The sequence below is a fragment of the Neltuma alba genome, unplaced genomic scaffold (assembly GCF_004799145.2).
Source record: "Neltuma alba isolate B1F8T4 unplaced genomic scaffold, ASM479914v2 tig00011943_pilon, whole genome shotgun sequence".
Classification (NCBI taxonomy): Eukaryota; Viridiplantae; Streptophyta; class Magnoliopsida; order Fabales; family Fabaceae; genus Neltuma; species Neltuma alba.
This window is the reverse complement of record NW_021636529.1, coordinates 67,742-86,834: the sequence shown is the minus strand read 5'-3', so window position 1 is coordinate 86,834 and position 19,093 is coordinate 67,742. Positions and strand designations below refer to the sequence as shown.

Below are 19,093 nucleotides of genomic sequence, written 5' to 3'. Positions count from 1 at the left end.
TGAAATAGGTTTAAAAACTTTTAATTAAATTTTATTGCTCTTTTAGTTTACATTTTTTCTTTATTAAAATTTTATAACCTCACTTTTTTTATTTTTTTATATCGAGCACATCAAAATTTTTTCTTGCCTCGTTTTTTTCTTTATTTTCCTCATACCAAATATACGGTAAAAAGGGGGAAAAAAGGCTTATTCAAGCAACCAAGGGAACCAGTCCATATTGACGGGCGCCAATTGCCATCCTTATCTTCGGGGACTTCTTGGTCTCTTAATGCATGAATCAAGACTCTTCCAGTTTTCCTGTCCTTTTGTCCTCCAATTATGTGTATGGTCCATTTAGATGGGGGCGTTATAGGAAAAAATGATTAAATATCCTAAAAGTATATTTGAAATTTTTTTTGGCTTTTATATATCCTAAAAATCATTTTTATAGCAAAAATATCCTGGCTCTTATTGGCTGTTAAATTTAACAATTAAATTATGCGGTTTGATCAGTGTTTCTAACGGTCAAACTTAATGACGAATAATGGCCTAGAGCAGAAATACTATGAAATAAAATTTTCAAGGCATATAAGAGCAAAAAAAAAAAATTCAAGCCCTGCATTCTCTTTCGTGAATGTTTCCGGAATATCTAAGCACTTTATCCCAATAAATAATTGTGAAATTATGAGAATATTAAATATCTAACTGTCCCCAACATCATCAATAGATATTCCCTTCTACATTCTTTAATAAAATATAATATTAAAAAAACATAATTTAAGGAAGTATTAATTATATATATATATTATATATTAGTTTGTTTTACGTTTTTATTTTTATTCTTTATTTAATACTATAAAAAGACGGCATCTACGTATAAAATTTGAAGGGTGATGTAGGAAATTTATATTTTCTATCGGGCATGTTGAGAAGAAAATGTTAATTATACCTGAAAATTAATATTAGAACTTATATTTAAGAATATATAAAAGAGAGCTAAAAAGTTAAAATTTATATCTAGAGATGGAGAAAGTATCAAAGGGCAACATATTACTAATGCACTGTTGATATTTGTACAAGATTGGCATCATTTTTTTAATGCATCAAGAAGGTTTTACCTAATAATCTTTAATCACGACATTTCATCCCATCCTTTCCATTTTAGCAAGTCTCATTGTGACTATTGTATGAAAAGGAAAATATTTCTTTCTATCCAAATATGAGGTTCTCTTAACTAATTCTTAGAATTAAAAAAATTAAATTATTTATGTAGAAAATTGTTGATACTTTAATTTTTCAACAAAAGTGTCCAATAGACCCATTGCTGAAAAGCTCATTAACCTGAAAGTTAAGAAACGTGTGCAACTTACCAAGAACTCCTTCCCTGGATTGTTTGTCAAGGAGAAAGTCATATTTATTCTCAAGTTTCCTCAGTGTTTCGAACTGACAAAAAATAAAAATGAAAATATATCAATGGGGTGGGTTTAAGGGAAGGTATTATTCCTTGGAATGTGGAGAATCAACATTTTCGTAGAAGAGGTGCGAACAATTATATTTCAAATGTGCCTCAGATCATTATTATCAAAATATCATCAATGTAATATAATGAACGAAATAAAAAAGTAATATATTGATGAAAATGTTTCGTTTAGTAATAAATAATAAATTATAAAAATTGTTATGAATATTATGTGGATGTCCATTTACCCCTTTCTCTTCATCTTCTTCAAGTAACTTCCACTACCTCCACCATCCATTACTCCTCCACTATCCATTCACTCTTGTAACTCACCTCCATTCAAATTCATGGGATTGATTATCCACTATTTGTCATTTAAGGACAATTGTAACCTATGTATAAGACCATGCCTATAAATAGAGCATGTCATTTGTGTTGTAGTGCAAGTGAAGCAAGTGAAGGAATACAATATCATTCTCTCATTTTCTTGTCTACTTCTCTTCTCCAATCTACTTTCATTGTTGGTTAATTTCATAACACGTTATCAGCAAGAGACTCTACCATCAGAGTTTATGGCTTCTAATTGATGCACGTTGATGTTTTGTTCATTGAATAAAGATAGTTTGATCTGAACAGTTTGGTAAGATTTCTCAAATTTATTTAAAGCAAATGATGGTTTTGCATATTAACCATATTGATTCATTGGCAATCGAATATTTTATTCATCATATTGAGATATGAAAATTTTTATTTTTATTTCCTACCTTTCTTATATTTTCATGATTCTACTATCATTATATTCTTGATTTTGTGATTAGATGGCCAGAAGCCACATCACATTTTGATGATTATTTGATAACAGACTATCTTGTGGTTGTAATAGATGGCATGACAAAATTGTCACAATTTGATAATGTATATCAAAGTCCTGAAAATTGATGGTTAAAAACTCACGATACAAAAGAACTTCATAGTTCCGAAAATTTTGTTATAATCCAGAAGACTAATATTTGAGAAAAATGATGGTGTGCTATTAAAAGCAAAGAATATATCTATAAGAGTGATAAAGAGTATGATCACATTGTATCAGTGGAACTGATAACTAAAAGGGCAATAATCTTGGAGCTTGACTATTGAATCATAACAGCAGAATTAGTAATGACCCTATGATCAATATGATAAAATTATAAACAACTGTTATAATATGACCAGAAGTCATATAGACAAATATGTATCAATTCATTGAAAAACAAATGTTAAGAAAAAATGGTTGTGGAATCAAAAAGACCATGTGATATTATCAAAATATTGAAGGTAATTCTAATGCTTGAAGGCAATAAGTTGTGAAGAAAGATAGATACCCAAAATATATATAAAAATAGAAAACATATAAGTATATGCCTAGAAGGCTATGTGTATAATGTTTAATTTTTATCGGTCTTTAAATTTATTGTGATTTGTGAGAAACAAATGTTATGCGAATTTGATATTGTGATATTGATAAATGTGTGATATAAAATTAAATAGATCAAATAGACCCAAAAGTTACTAGTTATATTTTGTTTATTTATATCTTATTTATATTATATGATTTAATATTAGTTTTGAACATTTTAAATGTCTATAGTATCTTGATCATTATTGAGAAGTTTTGAACGTTAAGTTTTATTTGTACTTTATTTTTAAAAGTTCATTTTAAATGTTCTTCATCATTTTTGTGTGTTCTCTATGTGTATTGCAAGTTAAATCTGTGATACTCATAATTATTTGTTATTATGTTAATGATATATTGAAATAAAGTTGTCTTTCATATTCATCTTAAATTATATAGTTCCTGAAGAACTAGATGTAATAGTATTAATATAGTTCCAGAAGAACTAATACTAATTTTTCTTTATGAGCAGACAAAGTATTGATAGTGAAAAATATGACCCATAGATCTACATCACAGCTTTGGTTCTCCAAATATTGTAAATGTTATAGTATAATGGGATTAAAGTCCGTAACTATATATGAAGTAGGAAGTACTTGGGCTTCCAAGCAAAAGATAGGTTATTAGCTTTAACCTATTATATGCTAGTAGCTGTTTATGAAATATATGAATAAAGGAATCATGTTTTGAGGGGAAAAACTGTTGGAATACAAGTGTGAGTTGATATTGGATATATTTTTCATATCAATTTCATGGATATCATCAATCATATATTATATTGAAAAGTTTATTATTAGTAATGAAACATGGTACAGTAAACCAGAAGTTTACTGATATAATTAGATTTATTGTTGGCATGACTTTTTGATCATCTTAAACTATATAATTATTGAAGATTATGTATTGATATCCATTGAAGAACCAGAAGATTCTTTCGAATAGCTAACATTTTTAAGAATTCGTATGTGCTGCTTGTTCTCAAAGAAAATTTATTATAAAATATCACTAGTTATGTTTTGTTTTCGAATGGATCACTACATTTCTGGAAATATATATGGGCCCATTTAGAAGCACAATGGCCATACAAGTATTCAATATTTGATAGATGCATCTATATAAAATGATAAGATGTGTGATTGATATTAATTTGCAACCTGAAGTTTGCAAGATTATTTAGATAAATATTTCCAGACTATGTGATTCCCAAAACTTGATTTCAAATATGCTAGTGAATTTATATATCAGGCTTTTAATGTTGAAAAGCCTGCTTAACAAATTGATCTAGCAAAATCATTTGTTAATGCCTCCGTGAATAGCTTGATCAATATTTATGAGAACAAATTTTTTTTATTTTAGTGTTAGCATATTTGATTTAATATATTGCAGCACTTATAGATATCAAGGCAACATAATTCTCCCAATAAAATTGGCTTTTGGTCAGGAGCCAGATATCTTTCATTTGAAAAATTGAAATGCACACAATATTTATTCCTACCAATCCATCATAATGCACATAGATGGATATTAAAAGAAAGTTGGGACATATGTTGGACAAGAACTTCCTTCTTCTTGTTTGCTTCTCTAAATGGAACCAAACAGTGTTCCTAAAAGAAGCAAATGGATTTAGGAGACTTATGCTGCATAATTAGTTGATTGTCATTTGACAAAATTTTCCTAACATGAGGGAGAGAAATTGAGTAGTTGGAAAAGAGAATGCATGGAACGCATTATTACTATCAAATATAGATCCTCATATATATCAGTATGGACTAGAAGTTCATCAAAATTGCATTCATGAAATGCTACAAAATATTTTACTGACGTGAATGAAAATTTTTAAATCTCTTATTCCAGCTGAAAATGCTCCAATTATTTTAAATATTAAGACATGCCAGAAGCATGAGAGGTTAATCGGTTCCAATATAAATATCTTGAATACAGAGGAGCATACAACTTAGAAGTTGTATTGAGGAGGCATGTACTTTAGAAAAGTGTCAAGACATAACTAACTATAAAACCCCAGAAGAGGTTCAGGTACCTGAAGAGAAAGAAAGAGATCTCAACAAGTTATATCACAAAAGAAAAAATGGAACTGAAAAAATAAAGTTGTCGACAATGATTTTCATAAGAATATCACATGATAAAAAGAGGATCTTACGTATAGATCTATCATACAAAGTTGATATAAATTTGGCCAAAAAGAAAAGGAAAAGGGAAAAGACGTGATGAAAATATTATTTTGATATGTGAAAATGGGCCCGTAGTCCCAACACATATAAAGTTTCTATAGAATATATAGACGTTTATGTGAAAATTTAGATTTTCACATATAATTATAATGAGATATATTGCTTTGTGGTGGATATAATTTTACATATTTGAATAGTTTGACAGTTATGAAATGTACTTGTTAGATATTATTATGACCCATGGATGAGGATCATTAATAGTGAAATTTACATGATAATCCTTGAAGGATCAAAAATATGCTAGGAGCATATATAAGAAAGTCTTTCAGTATATAAAATATTATGAAGATTAAAATAATTTCATTATGTATGATCCATTTTATAGTTTTGAATCAAAATATATGAAATTCCCTAAAGAATTTCACTTGCCAGAAGCATACAATTTAAGTTCTTGAGAACAATGATTAAGTTAAATAAGTTGCTAGAAGCAATCAGGGTGTATGTGGTATAACCGACTAAGTAAATATCAGTTGAAGAAATGATATAAAAATGACCCAATTTGCCCATGCATTTTTATGAAAAGATCTGAAGGTGAGTTTGCTATAATTGTTTATATTGATGATATAAATATTATTGGAACTCCTGAAGAGCTTACAAAAGCTATGGATTACTTAAAGAAAGAATTTGACATGAAGGACACGGGAAGAACAAAGTTTTGCTTCGGATTGCAAATTGAATACTTGAAAAATGAAGATTTTTATGTATCAAATAATTGATACAAAAAAGGCCTTAAAGTGTTTTTATATGGATAAATCATATCCACTATATACTTTGATGGTTGTGAGATTTGTGGAGGTGAATAAAGAACTTTTTAGATTTTGAGGATTTGATGAAGAACTATTTGGTCTAGAAGTACCAAATTATAGGTCCAAAAGTACCGTATCATATCTCATTAGTCACTCATGACTTGACATATCATTTGTTGTTAACTTATTACTAAGATATAGTTCTTCACGAAAGATATTGGAATAGAATTCTAGATTTCTTTTTGATCCACATGTTGGTAATTCCAGATGAAGTATTTCATAATATTCAAAAGATGGTGAAATATATATCTAGCAAATCTGTTCTAATGAAAATCTGGCAGATTTGTTCACCAAGTCACTTCCTTGTATGATATTTGAAAAACTTGTTCATGGTATCGGATATCATAGGTTCAGAGATATCGACTGATGTTACTAAAAGGGGGAGTTAACACATGCTGTACTCTTTTTTCCTTGACTATGTTTTTTATCTCACTGGGTTTTTCCTAGTAAGGTTTTTAATGAGGCAGCATTGGATAGTATATTGATAAATGTGTACTCTTTTTCTTCCGCTAGGTTTTTGTCCCACAGGGTTTTTCCTAGTTGAAGTTTTTTAACGAGGCACATACTTGTATAATGGACATCCAAGGGGGAGTGTTATGAATATTATGTGGATGTTCATTTACCCCTTTCTCTTCATCTTCCCCAAGTAACTTCCACTACCTCCACCATCCATTATTCCTCCACTATCCATTCACTCTTGTAACTCACCTCCATTCACATTCATGAGATTGATTATCCACTATTTGTCATTTAAGGACAATTGTAACCTATGTATAAGACTATGTCTATAGATAGGGCATGTCATTTGTGTTGTAGTGCAAGTGAAGCAAGTGAAGGAATACAATATCATTCTCTCATTTTCTTGTCTACTTCTCTTCTCCAATCTACTTTCATTGTTGGTTAATTTCATAACAAAAATATAATTATTATTGAGTAATAGCAACAAAAATGTAATAATATATCCTGAATTGTGTATATTATAAAACTGTTTTCCCTTCTCCTTCTAATAATGATAAAATAGAAATGCACATAATATTGATAGTTTTAAATAATAGTCTTAAATAATAATAAGCAATAACCAAACAAGGCCTTGCCTTTTTCCACCCCTCTTGATCTTGATTCTGGATCAACTTGCTCCAAGTTCTTTGAATCTGTGAAAATTTAATAAATGAGCAATGAGATTTTATTGGGTTCCGTATAATATTATCGCGTTTGACGCTTTGTCCATATACCACTCCGAAGTCCAGTGCTTATTTCTTGTAGAAGAATTGAGTGATCGTTATCACGGTAAGTGGTAAGTGGAGTATTAATTACGTTTTTCAAAGATGGTCTTTATTTAACTTTTGACGCAAATTTTCTTTTGGCGTCTCGAGATGTAACTTATGACTTTAAATATGGAATCAATTTATGATAAGAGCCTAGCTACTCCTTTGGTCCTAAAAGGCACTTCTAATATATTTCACATAAATTAAGAAAAACATTAAATTTTATTAACTTTTATTTAAAATTTAATAACTTTTCAATTTTATTCCTATTTGATATATATTATCCCACGAGAACAAAATCAACCTAATAATAAATAAAAGATTAAATTATATATTTATATAAAAAAATTTCTTTCTCTACCCAGTAAATAGAACCAAAATTTTCTCTCTTTCTCTCCGCAATCCGCCCTATAAATAGCTAGGACCGGAGTAATGCAGTATTTCCACTCAAGTTGGCCTTCTTTGATTTCTACTCCCATGCTTTCGAGTTAATGCATTTTGATGTAACGTTGGCTAATGACTGTTGACGATAATACTTTGTTTCCACAAAAACACGATGAGCAGTTGCATCCTCCATTTAATGGCAAAAAATAGTAACACTGGGGGAAAAAGGTGTAGGGCTGAGAAAGTATAAACACATTTTTGAATATATTAAATTAACACCAAACAGAAAATTTTGCACGAATTGAAGTAAACCTCATCTTTATATAGATGTTCGAGGCCAATGTCTCACCGAGCTCTCGAAGTAGCTAGCCTTCGTTTCTCAACCATGTGACTTCACTTGTTTCTTTTCTTCACTTTGATCTTCCTTCAATCTTACACAGCGTCTGGTTCATAATTGGGAAACGAAACTGATCATTTCCCAGGATCCATATCACATCTTAGATTCTTGGAATGCTTCAACACTTCTGCAACTGGCATGGAATCTCTTGCGGCCACAAGCATCGAAGAGTCACTCGATTGGTGTTGAAAGTCTATCAATTGTCTGGTGCTTTATCACCTTTCACTGGCAATCTCTCCTTCCTTAGAGTTATTGTCACATCCCAAATTTTATTAAGTGCCTAGGGCAGAAGTATGAGAGATCTCACACTCCCAAGCCTAAACATATGTAAATAATTGTATAACTAACATTTTAAAGGCAATTATAAACAGAAGGATCTCATTGAATAAAACCTTCATCTGCTAGCACATAGTTATTATAATCCAAAATATAAAGCTACTTGTAGAAATTTTTTTTCCCCCTGAGAATCTCCACTATAAATCAAACTTCCCCAACAATTCTATAGCGTCCCGTACATTTTAGAGGTATGCTCCCCAGCACCAATGTATATAATTACATTCCAAAATAACCTAAAAGACTAGGACCTAACCCAAGATTCCGTGGAGCATCTAACTAATAAAATAAAGACATACATGTACTCTTGTGGTTACATTAGCTAGTAGTTGCTCAAAATAAATTTACATGATCTGGATCTTCGATAAGGCTCTTCACGGCTCAGCTGGCAATACAGAGTCTGGAGTGCTATCTAAGGCCAAAAACAATATATTGGTGAATAACATCCCATTTATCAAATTTAAATGCATTACTAAAAGAAATGAATGAAAAAAAAACTTTAAATTTGAGTATTAATATGGCAAAGTATTTAAAATTATACAATGTACGACCATAAATTAAAAAGATTAAATATGTGATTAAACTCAATAATTCAGTAAAAACAATTTTCATCATAAAACAACTTGTAATACAGAAAATATAAAATGTTATATCACACGTAGGACATCAACAGAACGAAACAACAAGCACGGCTTGAAGCCACGAATACAAGCATGGACACACAGTCCGTGAGAGGCAAGTAACCAATCAAGCATAGTCGAAGTCACAAAACAAGCACGGGAACTATGCCCATGAAATAATCAAGCGAGCTCGATTTACCATGGCGTGCCAAGGACTAACAGTACTGCTGCTAGTAACCAGTGTTCTGTATTTAGTCCTCTCAAAATATGTTCAAGCATGCATGGGATCATTCGCTGACATATAAATATATGGATATATATATATTATTTCTAATAATAAAATCTTTTAAAGAAAATTTTGTAACAGATGATCCCCAGGATACGAATTTTCAAGTAACAATTTCAAAACTTCTATCCAAATTCCAAACATAACTATTAATTAAAAGAATAAAGTAACATGTTAAGACATTTAATAAGTAAAACAAATTTGAGAAGATTTTAAATATGATCACTTTGATAAAATGAAAAATAAAGAAAAAATGAAAGTTTAATTGAGTCAATAGCAACAAAAGCTTACTCGTAAAATTTATAATAATGGGATGCTATCCACTCACCTATTGTGCTCCCACCTTTAAATGGTTTTGATTTATAAACCTTGAGATAAGTTCACTCCTCAATCCCCTAATAACCCCAAATCAAAACGTCAAAGCTCCACTTATATATAAATCACAGACTTTCTCATTTATAAATTTATTGGCATCACATTCATACTTAGGATCAATATTTTAAATGCTTATCACCTTAGGATCAATATTTATTATTATTATTATTATTATTATTATTATTATTATTATTATTATTATTATTATTAATGATCTGACTTATACTCGTACTTTTTAAATCATTCATCAACAACCTCAACCAAGAACATTAGAAACATCTACGCATTAGCAAGTAAGCTAGGAACATTACATATAACTTATAACTCTACATAATCAATAGCACAACCCGTACTATCAAATTCAATTTCTCCAAGTACAAGGACAACTAGCTCTTACTTCCTTCAAGCACTTCGTGAAGACCAATGATTGTATCCTAATTAATCCAAATAATATCTATTTTATTCTCCTCCGTCAGGATATCATAGCAACACCTATCAACAATCTTTTGCTCAAGGAGGCATTTTACCAAGCATCTTAAAGGCATTCAAAATTGGTTCGCAAGACTAACATTCACCCAATCTAAGAAAATTCCTCAAACACTTTTTCCCCATTAACACTCATCATACGAATTAAAATAAACAGCACCACCCAATCACAAGCCTCAAATGATTCCTCTGATCAAGATTGTAAATTACCTTTCAACATATAGGATCCTTCCTACCTCTTCTAAACAGGCCCAAGAATTCTCCTTTTCTGAAATTAACTAGATGTAACCGAGAGGGAAGAAGAAATATGGCTCAAAATGCCTTTAATCGTGCACCTTAGCAGAACAGAATCATTTTTCCTTAAACAGGCATAACTCTTGACAGCAGCAGAAAGAAAATGGAAATGAAGAGATACTGGAGGCGCCGGAAAATTTTACAACTCCTCCTTGTGTTTCGGCCATGAAAATAGCTTAAGGAGGAAGAGAAAGAGAGCAACGAGCTGAAATATGAAGGAGGAAGAAGCAGATATTAGTGTTGAATAGGGGAAGGAAGAAAAGAGAGAGAGAAGAGGGGAAAAAAAAAAAGAACCTTAAATGAAGGGGAAGATGGTAGTAGTGAACGCCAACGATGGTGGAGTTGAATGGAGGTGAAGAGTGGCTGGGGTTTTCAGCTTCAAGTCGCGAAGCTTCTCCTAAATCTACTCCCTTTCTCACTGAACCAAAAAAAAAGAACGATGGCATTACTTATCTAATGCCACTTTAGTTTTAGTTTTTTTTTAATATTTGAGGATCTTTTATAAAATAGGAGAAAAATAAGATTTTCCCTGAACAATTGGAGGATTCGAATCTGGGACCTTTAATCTTTTAGCACCATTTGCTGCCAGCCATCTCCCACCTCCTTGTTGTACTCAAGCTACAACAATTAATATAATTATTACTTAATTTATAATAAAAGTTTCAGGTTATTACAGTTATGTCTCTCTCCAATAACATGTTCCATGGAGAAATCCCACAAGAGTTGGGTCGTTTGTTCCGGTTGCAAGTACTATATTTTGACAATAATACGATGGCAGGAGAATTTCCTATAAATGTCACAAGTTGCTCTAACCTCTTTTACTTATCATTTTCGAATAATCATCTTGCTGGCAAAATACCAATGGAGATCGGCTCTCTCCGAAAGCTAGAAAAATTATATCTAGCTTTCAATAATTTCACAGGACAAATCCCAAGTTCCATGTGGAATCTTTCTTCTCTTAATCATCTTGCTTTCCCATATAACAACTTGGAGGGGAGCATACCAAAAGAAATAGGCTATCTACGAAAGTTGACTTCATTCTTCGTAGGCGCCAACAAGCTTTCTGGTCCAATTCCTTCTTCTCTTTACAATATGTCATCTCTCACTAAAATTGTAGTTTCCTCAAATCAATTTAATGGCTCTCTCCCAACCAACATGTTCACCAACCTCCCTAATCTCCAATGGTTGGAACTAGGAGGAAATCAATTCTCAGGTCCTATCCCAACTTCCATTGTTAGTGCGACTACGCTCGTAAAGCTTTCCATGTCAGAAAATCATTTTACTGGGGAGGCTCCAAATCTTGGAAAGTTGCATCAAGTTTCAATTCTGCAATTGGATAGTAATGATCTGGGAAGGAATTCAGGTACAGACATGGAGTTTCTAAATTTTCTGAGCAACTGCAGTAAATTAGAATTCCTAACAATAAACGACAATAACTTCGGGGGCCATCTACCAAATACCATAGGTAATTTGTCCACCCAACTTAGATTACTCTTTCTTGAACATAATCAGATATCTGGGAAAATTCCTGAGCCAATAGGAAACCTCATTAACCTGACATTACTGCATATGGAGATGAACTATTTCACTGGCATCATCCCAAGTACCTTTGCGAAGTTTCAGAAGATGCAGTTCTTATCTTTGTCCAGAAACAAATTGTCTGGAGATATGACACATTTCATAGGTAATCTCACTCAATTATTTCATCTAGATTTGTACTACAGCATGTTAGAAGGATAAATTGCTCCAAGTATTGGGAGTTGTGAAAACTTACAGCACCTTAAACTGTCACAAAACAATTTTAGTGGAGTCATGCCAGTCCAGATGTTTGCTCTTTCATCCTTATCAATTCTATTGGACTTGTCCCATAACACTTTCAGTGGTGATCTCCCTAATGATGTGGGAAAGTTAAAACATATTTATGCAGTGGATGTCTCTTATAATCATTTGTCTGGAAATATCCCTCACATGATTGGAGATTGTCAAAGCTTAGAGTATCTCCTTTTATAAGGGACCTTCTTTCAAGAAACAATCCCATTATCTTTGTCTTTATTAAAAGGTCTAAAATATTTAGACTTGTAACAATAATTTGTTTGGATCAACTCCAAAAGGCCTAAAAGATGTTGCTTTCTTGGAGCACCTAAATGTTTCCTTCAATATGCCTGATGGGAAGGTACCAAGAAAAGTTGTCTTTGGCAATGCAAGTGCAATATCACTTATGGGGAATAACAAACTTTGTGGAGGCCTATCAAAGTTGGGGCTGCCCCCATGCCCTATCAAATTTACTGGACAAGGAAAACATCAAAACTTCAAGTTGATCGTATCAATATGTTGTGTGATATCTTTTCTTCTTTTGGCATTTGTTATTGCTATTTTATTATGGAAGGAAAAGAAGCAAGAAATCTTCTTCAAGTTCTTCAACAATTGACCTGATTTCCACAATATCATTTCAAAGTTTGCATAATGCTACAGATGGATTCTCTGTCAACAACTTGATAGGATTTGGGAGTTTTGGCTCTATATATAAGGGAACTTTTGAATCCCAGGAAGTTGTTGCGATAAAGGTCATCAACCTTGAAATAACGGGAGCCCACAAGAGTTTCGTTGTTGAATGTGATGCACTTAGAAATGCGAAGCATTGAAGTCTAGTAAAAACTATAACATGTTGCTCTAGCATAGATTACAAGGGCCATGAATTAAAGGCTCTAGTTTATGAATACAGGGCAAATGGAAACTTGGAAAATTGGTTGCATCCTAGAATGGATAATTCAAATCATCCAAGAATTTTGCTTCTTGATCAAATAATAAGTATCCTTATTGATATTGTGTCTGCATTAAACTATCTTCACTATGAATATGGGCGGCCTCTAATTCATTGTGATTTGAAGCCAAGTAATGTTCTTCTGGCGACATGGTTGCTCATTTGAGTGATTTTGGATTGACAAGATTACTTCCAATTGATGAAGTCATCTCTAATGAACAAAACAGCACAATTAGAATAAAGGGTACTATTGGCTATGTTCCTCCAGGTATCATTTGATACGTTTTTATGCAAGGTCATCTCATCATTCAAATTCATTTTTCTTTTAAACTCACAATTTTTCATTTTTCAATGATCATTTATATAATTAAGAGAATTAATATATATGCTTTCAATATTTCAGAATATGGAATGGGTTCTAAGCTATTGGTACAAGGTAACATGTATAGCTTTGGCATTCTTGTGTTAGAGATGTTAACTAAAAGAAGACCCACCGAAGCTATGTTTAAAGATGGCTACAATCTTCAAACATATGTGAAAATTTTATTCCCAAACAAGCTTTTGGAGATTGTGAGCCCGACTATTCTTCCACGAGAGCTAGAACATATAGTGTTAGCATCAGGAGACTCATCAAAGAACATGATGCAAATCCATCCTAATATCGACAAATGCTTGGGTTCTTTATTTGAGATTGGACTTGCATGTTCAATGGAATCGCCTCATGAAAGAACGAGTGCAATTGAGGTCATCAGGGAGCTAAATTCCATCAAAAGCTATTTTCTTTTATGGTGAGTACAACGTCATCTAAATATAACACTCTTGGTTCGATTTGATTTGCACATGTACCAATTTGATTTACTTATTGTATTTTATCTTATATTTGATAATTGCCGCATTTCACTTTTGGATTAATGTTGCAGGAACCAGAATCGTGTCTGATCAATTTCCTTCAAATGCTGGAGTTGTGCTTATTGTATTTTATCTTATATTTGATAATTGCCGCATTTCACTTTTGGATTAATGTTGCAGGAACCAGAATCGTGTCTGATCAATTTCCTTCAAATGCTGGAGTTGTGATTAGGATGAGCCTAGCGTTGCAGTATAGTTTCCGCATGTTTATTTTGTGGTCATATGTGATATGTGTGCATGTTTTGTATTACCTGGTCTCCACGTTGGCTCCACTAATTTATATATGGGGAGATCATCATATAGGGTGTGCTTTTGTGTTTGTTTATTTGTACGTGGTTGAGACTTGAGAGCAAAAACTTCCTTTTTTGGTTGTTGGTAATCATATATTCCAACATGATTAAAATCATTTACACTTATGTGTGTCAAGTTTTTAATATTAAAGTACGCAAAGACATGCATATTAATGTTTTATATGTGAAAAGTGACACGCGATTAAATTTAATAAATTCAATTATGACATTTGAATTTATTACTAAAGAAAGACATAAATTATACTCTTCTGGTCTTTATTATAAGACCTATTTAATTATTTGATTTGATTAAAAAAGTCAGGTAAGTTAGTTAATTATAAGAAATATGATATATTTTTTCTCAAACACCATAATCATCTTCCTTAATATATTCTCTCTCTCTTCTATTTGATTCTGATTGAGGAAGTATCCATAGAGGTAATTTAGAAAAAACTGATAAATATGAGAAATAGATCTTATATTTAGGACTAAAATCAACTCAACAATTAGGTCCTATATTAAGGATTTCAGAGTTCAAAGCTAGTAAACCACATTTCAACTCAACGATATTTATGGTATTTATGGTACGTAAAAGAAAAATAGCCATAGGATAAAAATTAAGGAATTGAAGTAGCAACACATTTTTTTTTAAGCAACACATTTTGATGAGTCCCTCAGACGGATATTGCTTTTTCCAGCCCAGCGCCCTTTTCTTGTTAGTTAAAGCCAGTTAGATGTCTGGGTTCAATCTGCACTTTATATTATTTGATCATATTTATATTGGGCCTTCAACCCTTCAGATTGTTTGAGCCACTGGTGTTCTATTTGAAATAATTACCAGAATATAACAGCGACGAGTCATTATGTCTTTGCATTATTCATTATTGCTGGTGTAATTTTCTATCATTTTTATTAGATATCACTATATCATTTGATTTGGTCATTACTTCTCTTTCTTTTTACCTAATTATGACTTTTTCGTAACCTCACATGCATGTATTATAAAAATTATTAAATAATAAACTAGAATGCTTAGCCAAATGTTGTACAAATGCATCCTCAACCGTAACATCTCACGAACTAAAACTTCCTTATGTGAACAAACTATAATTTCCTCTTTTTTCCATCTTATTGGAGCCTAATTTATTTAACCGGCGCTATCTTGCCACTTCATTCTCTTCCGAGAATTTAAGTAATCTTAAACAAGTCTTAAAGTTGAGTAATTTATACTTGCCATATTTATAATGAACTGATCTATTAATGTTTTAATTTATAGGAGTATTTTAATTTCGACGTTTACTGCGTATCATACTCCTTGTAGTATTATTTAATCAAGAATTGCGATCGTTCCAAAGGACATGTTAATCAAAACCTGTAGGTTTGAAGCATGTATCATCCTTATGTCCATGAATCTTGAAAATTTGGTCAATTTCACATAGTAAGTATAAAGTGAATAATATTGAGCCTCTCTCTCTACATCTCTACTCTTATTATTACTATTATTATTACTATTACTATTACTATTATTATTATTATTATTATTATTATTATTATTATTATTATTATAATATTTAATACATGCATGGCCATGACAGATCTGTGTAAGAAAATAGTATTAGGTCAGATCAAAGATCAAGAGATTTCTTCACTCTATTGGTGGATCATTGAGAATCTTCATCTCTACTCTCGGCATATTAAGTGAGTGCCCAGCTGATATAGGCTTGAATCTACAGGTTTCAACATTGTTGGAGGGTGAACTAGGCTTTGTTGCTGGGTTTCCATTTTGTGTCGGACTCCGGCCCATGTTTTCCCCTCTGGAATGAACAGTAGAGACTAGAAAGTTACACATAGTGAAGGAGATTCATTGCATGCACTGAGGACTAACACTAAAAAAAAAAAAAAAAACTGCTGAATTATGCATTATGCAATGGCTTGACCGCATGGACATCACTTGTATAATAATTTGGGAACTATATGCATGCACTTTGCTTGAGCTAGACGTTTCCTGCCATGCTTATCCTGCCATTGAGGTGATATTTGTTTCCATATATATAATACCATGAGCGGTCGCGTTTAATTAATTCTCTTGGTTACGGTTCAAAATGGGGCTGCATGCATGCAGGACATGTGTTCAGACCACGTTGTATGAGAACGAAAGGTTGATGACATCCCACTTATCAACTTGTCCGCATAATACTAAAATGAATTGGATCTAAAAGTGAAACTAAGTTATCGCCACATATGTATATGTCGCCCTATGTTTATATAAAAGCGTAGAGAGGTTATTCCAGCGTTTCTCATCCTCATCGATCGATCAGCACGTAGCGTCACAAACTAATAAAATGGCTCTCAGAGTTATTGGATTGTCTTGTCTTGTTTTTCTGGCCTCACTCATAGGCTTCGCTGCAATGGCTACGTCTGTAAGTAATTGCTTTCTCTTGTGTTCCGTTATTATTAGTTTCAAAGCTTTTATCCCTTCTACTTAGTTGTGTATATGCATGTGTATATATGCAGCAGCAGTGCCAGTACATTGTGAGAGTTAAGACAGGAGATCGCAAAGATGCAGGAACGGACTCCGTCATCGGCCTCAAGTTAACGTCCTCTTCCGGCGATAGTTTTACGGTCAACAACCTCCAAAGTTGGGGCATAATGGCACCGGGTCATGACTACTTCGAGCGGGGCAACCTCGACGTCTTCAGCGGCACCGGCACTTGTCTCAGTGTTTGTGACATCACCGTCACATCCAACGGCGAAGGGAACAAGCCAGGGTGGTACTTAGATTTCGTCGACATCACCGTCAGTGGCGGCCTTTCTAGGAAAGTAGCGTTCCCGGTGAACCAGTGGCTGGCTCTGGACGAGTGGCCCCGTCATCTCTATGCCACCGTCAACCTATGCGCCCGCGCCCCCGCTTCTTTAGTTTGAGGCCCACTCTTCTGTGTCCCCGTTCTCCATTACCAAGATCTTAATATTACTTCTCAGGTTTATATGATATAATCATAACTTGTTACTTGAAAACAGGCCCTGTGGGAGTAACACACACATATATGTGGCTTTTTGTTGGTGTGTTATGTGTTATGTGTTATGTAATGTTTATCCTGTGTATCATTTCGATATTAATAATAATTCCCCTCCACGGTGCAAATTTATCCACTTGCCCGGTACATATCCGTACATGTTTAGTTTTTCTTTTTTAGATGGCAGCATGGTGGAAAATAATATTTCAAACAAATCGCAAGGAATCAGTAAGGTAGTATATCAGAATGTGTAATCAGTAAGAATATTTAGGAAAAGAATTATAAATTTAGGAGACAAAATCGATTGAAATCTTAAATATAAAATCAAATTGAACACATTGTCTAGCTTTTATATTTAGAACCAGAGGTAATATGACACCAAGTTTGGGTCAACAAAAGAGGGTTACATCAAGAACGGGAATTTCCGTGCACCAACAAGTTTGGGTTTTACAAGAAAGCGAGAAAGGCTCAGTTGTTGGAGTTGATGGGACAAAAAATTATAGGGAATGAGAAGCTGGTGAGGAAGTTTTACATTAGGGTGGCTACCAACTTGAGTAATCAAATGTTTATTCGGACACACTGTATCCTCATTACTCCAGAGCGCATCAGAGATTACTATCAGCTGCTTGACATTGAACAATGCAAATATCAGTGGTATCTCAGCAACCAAAAGAAAATTCCTCTCAGTGCAATCTCATCAACCCTCACTGGTGTAAAAGAGGAGAAGTGGGTGAGACCCGGTCCAGGCCTATATTTTGTGCAAGGACATGATACCTGAGGCCAGAATCTAGTTGCATGTTGTCACAAGGAACATTATGCCAACTAGCCATCTGAGTGAAGCCCCAGGAAATCTAGCCCTTCTAATATATTTGTTCATGACCAAGCAGAAGGTGAAGATTGAGCAGCTGATTTTTTATGTTATTTGGGATGCTAGCAGAGCCCACAATACCAACCTCATTATGCCCTACCTGATCTCAGATATGTTAACCAAAGCAGGGATCAAATGGAAAGAGATAGATTGAGAGTTCAAACCATCCCCCAAATTCAACTACTCCACTTTGGTTCTTGAACAAGAGCAGCAGTGGATCACTGAAGCCATATATGCTGAGCAGTTCCCTGAGAAGTATAGGAGGGAACATGAAGCTCGAGCCAGTGCTAGTGTTGACCCAACCACTTAGAGCTTAGACCTTCTCCATGAAAAATTAGATAGAGAGATACGTCACAGGAGGCTCAAACAGAGGCGCATGGAGGAGCTGTTAGTCCAGATTGCATGAAAACTGGACATTGATGCTTCGGATGTTGGAGATACAAGTACTGAGGCTGAAAATGAGGACGGATCACCTGGCAAAGAACAGGAAGCTAGAGCATCTGGTTCTGGTCTGGGTGAGGGAGATGATATGGCTGTCGATCCATTTGCAGAGGTGATGAGGATAGGGGGGTCAGTAATTGGAGGAGGAAGATGACTAGCTGGGGCTGTTTCTGCTGCTACTGTTACTTGTTTTCTTTCTTTTACTTTTGTTTGTCTTCCTTGAGTTTCTTGTGACTTTATTTGTTTTGTGTTTTGTTATCTGTTTCGTTGTTTCTGGAAAGGTTGCTGATGGCCTGTTAGATTGATTGTGGTTATTGAATCGTATTTGTCACTATTGCTTATAACTGCGCTAACTGTTGAGAACTGTGGAATATCTTGATAGTTGATTGATCTTTTCATTGATTAATCTGTGGATAATAATAGTAATTGTTGATTTCATTGAGGT

The 19,093-nt window shown here is 33.3% G+C and overlaps 3 protein-coding genes across 3 annotated transcripts; all 3 read left to right on the top strand.

Moving 5' to 3' along the window:
* The first annotated feature begins 11,043 nt into the window (after window positions 1-11,043).
* Window positions 11,044-13,007, top strand: LOC114719762 (putative receptor-like protein kinase At3g47110). Its single transcript, XM_028905292.1, has 2 exons — window positions 11,044-12,049; window positions 12,838-13,007. The coding sequence occupies exons 1-2, from the start codon at window positions 11,044-11,046 to the stop codon at window positions 13,005-13,007; spliced, it is 1,176 nt and encodes a 391-aa protein (XP_028761125.1).
* Window positions 13,008-13,276: 269 nt separating this feature from the next.
* Window positions 13,277-14,065, top strand: LOC114719761 (probable LRR receptor-like serine/threonine-protein kinase At3g47570). Its single transcript, XM_028905291.1, has 3 exons — window positions 13,277-13,394; window positions 13,530-13,914; window positions 14,047-14,065. Exons 1-3 carry the CDS (start codon window positions 13,277-13,279, stop codon window positions 14,063-14,065), a joined length of 522 nt encoding a protein of 173 aa, XP_028761124.1.
* A 2,602-nt stretch (window positions 14,066-16,667) lies between these two features.
* On the top strand, window positions 16,668-17,247 carry LOC114719760 (PLAT domain-containing protein 3-like). Its single transcript, XM_028905290.1, has 2 exons — window positions 16,668-16,745; window positions 16,840-17,247. The coding sequence occupies exons 1-2, from the start codon at window positions 16,668-16,670 to the stop codon at window positions 17,245-17,247; spliced, it is 486 nt and encodes a 161-aa protein (XP_028761123.1).
* The last annotated feature ends 1,846 nt before the right edge of the window (window positions 17,248-19,093 follow it).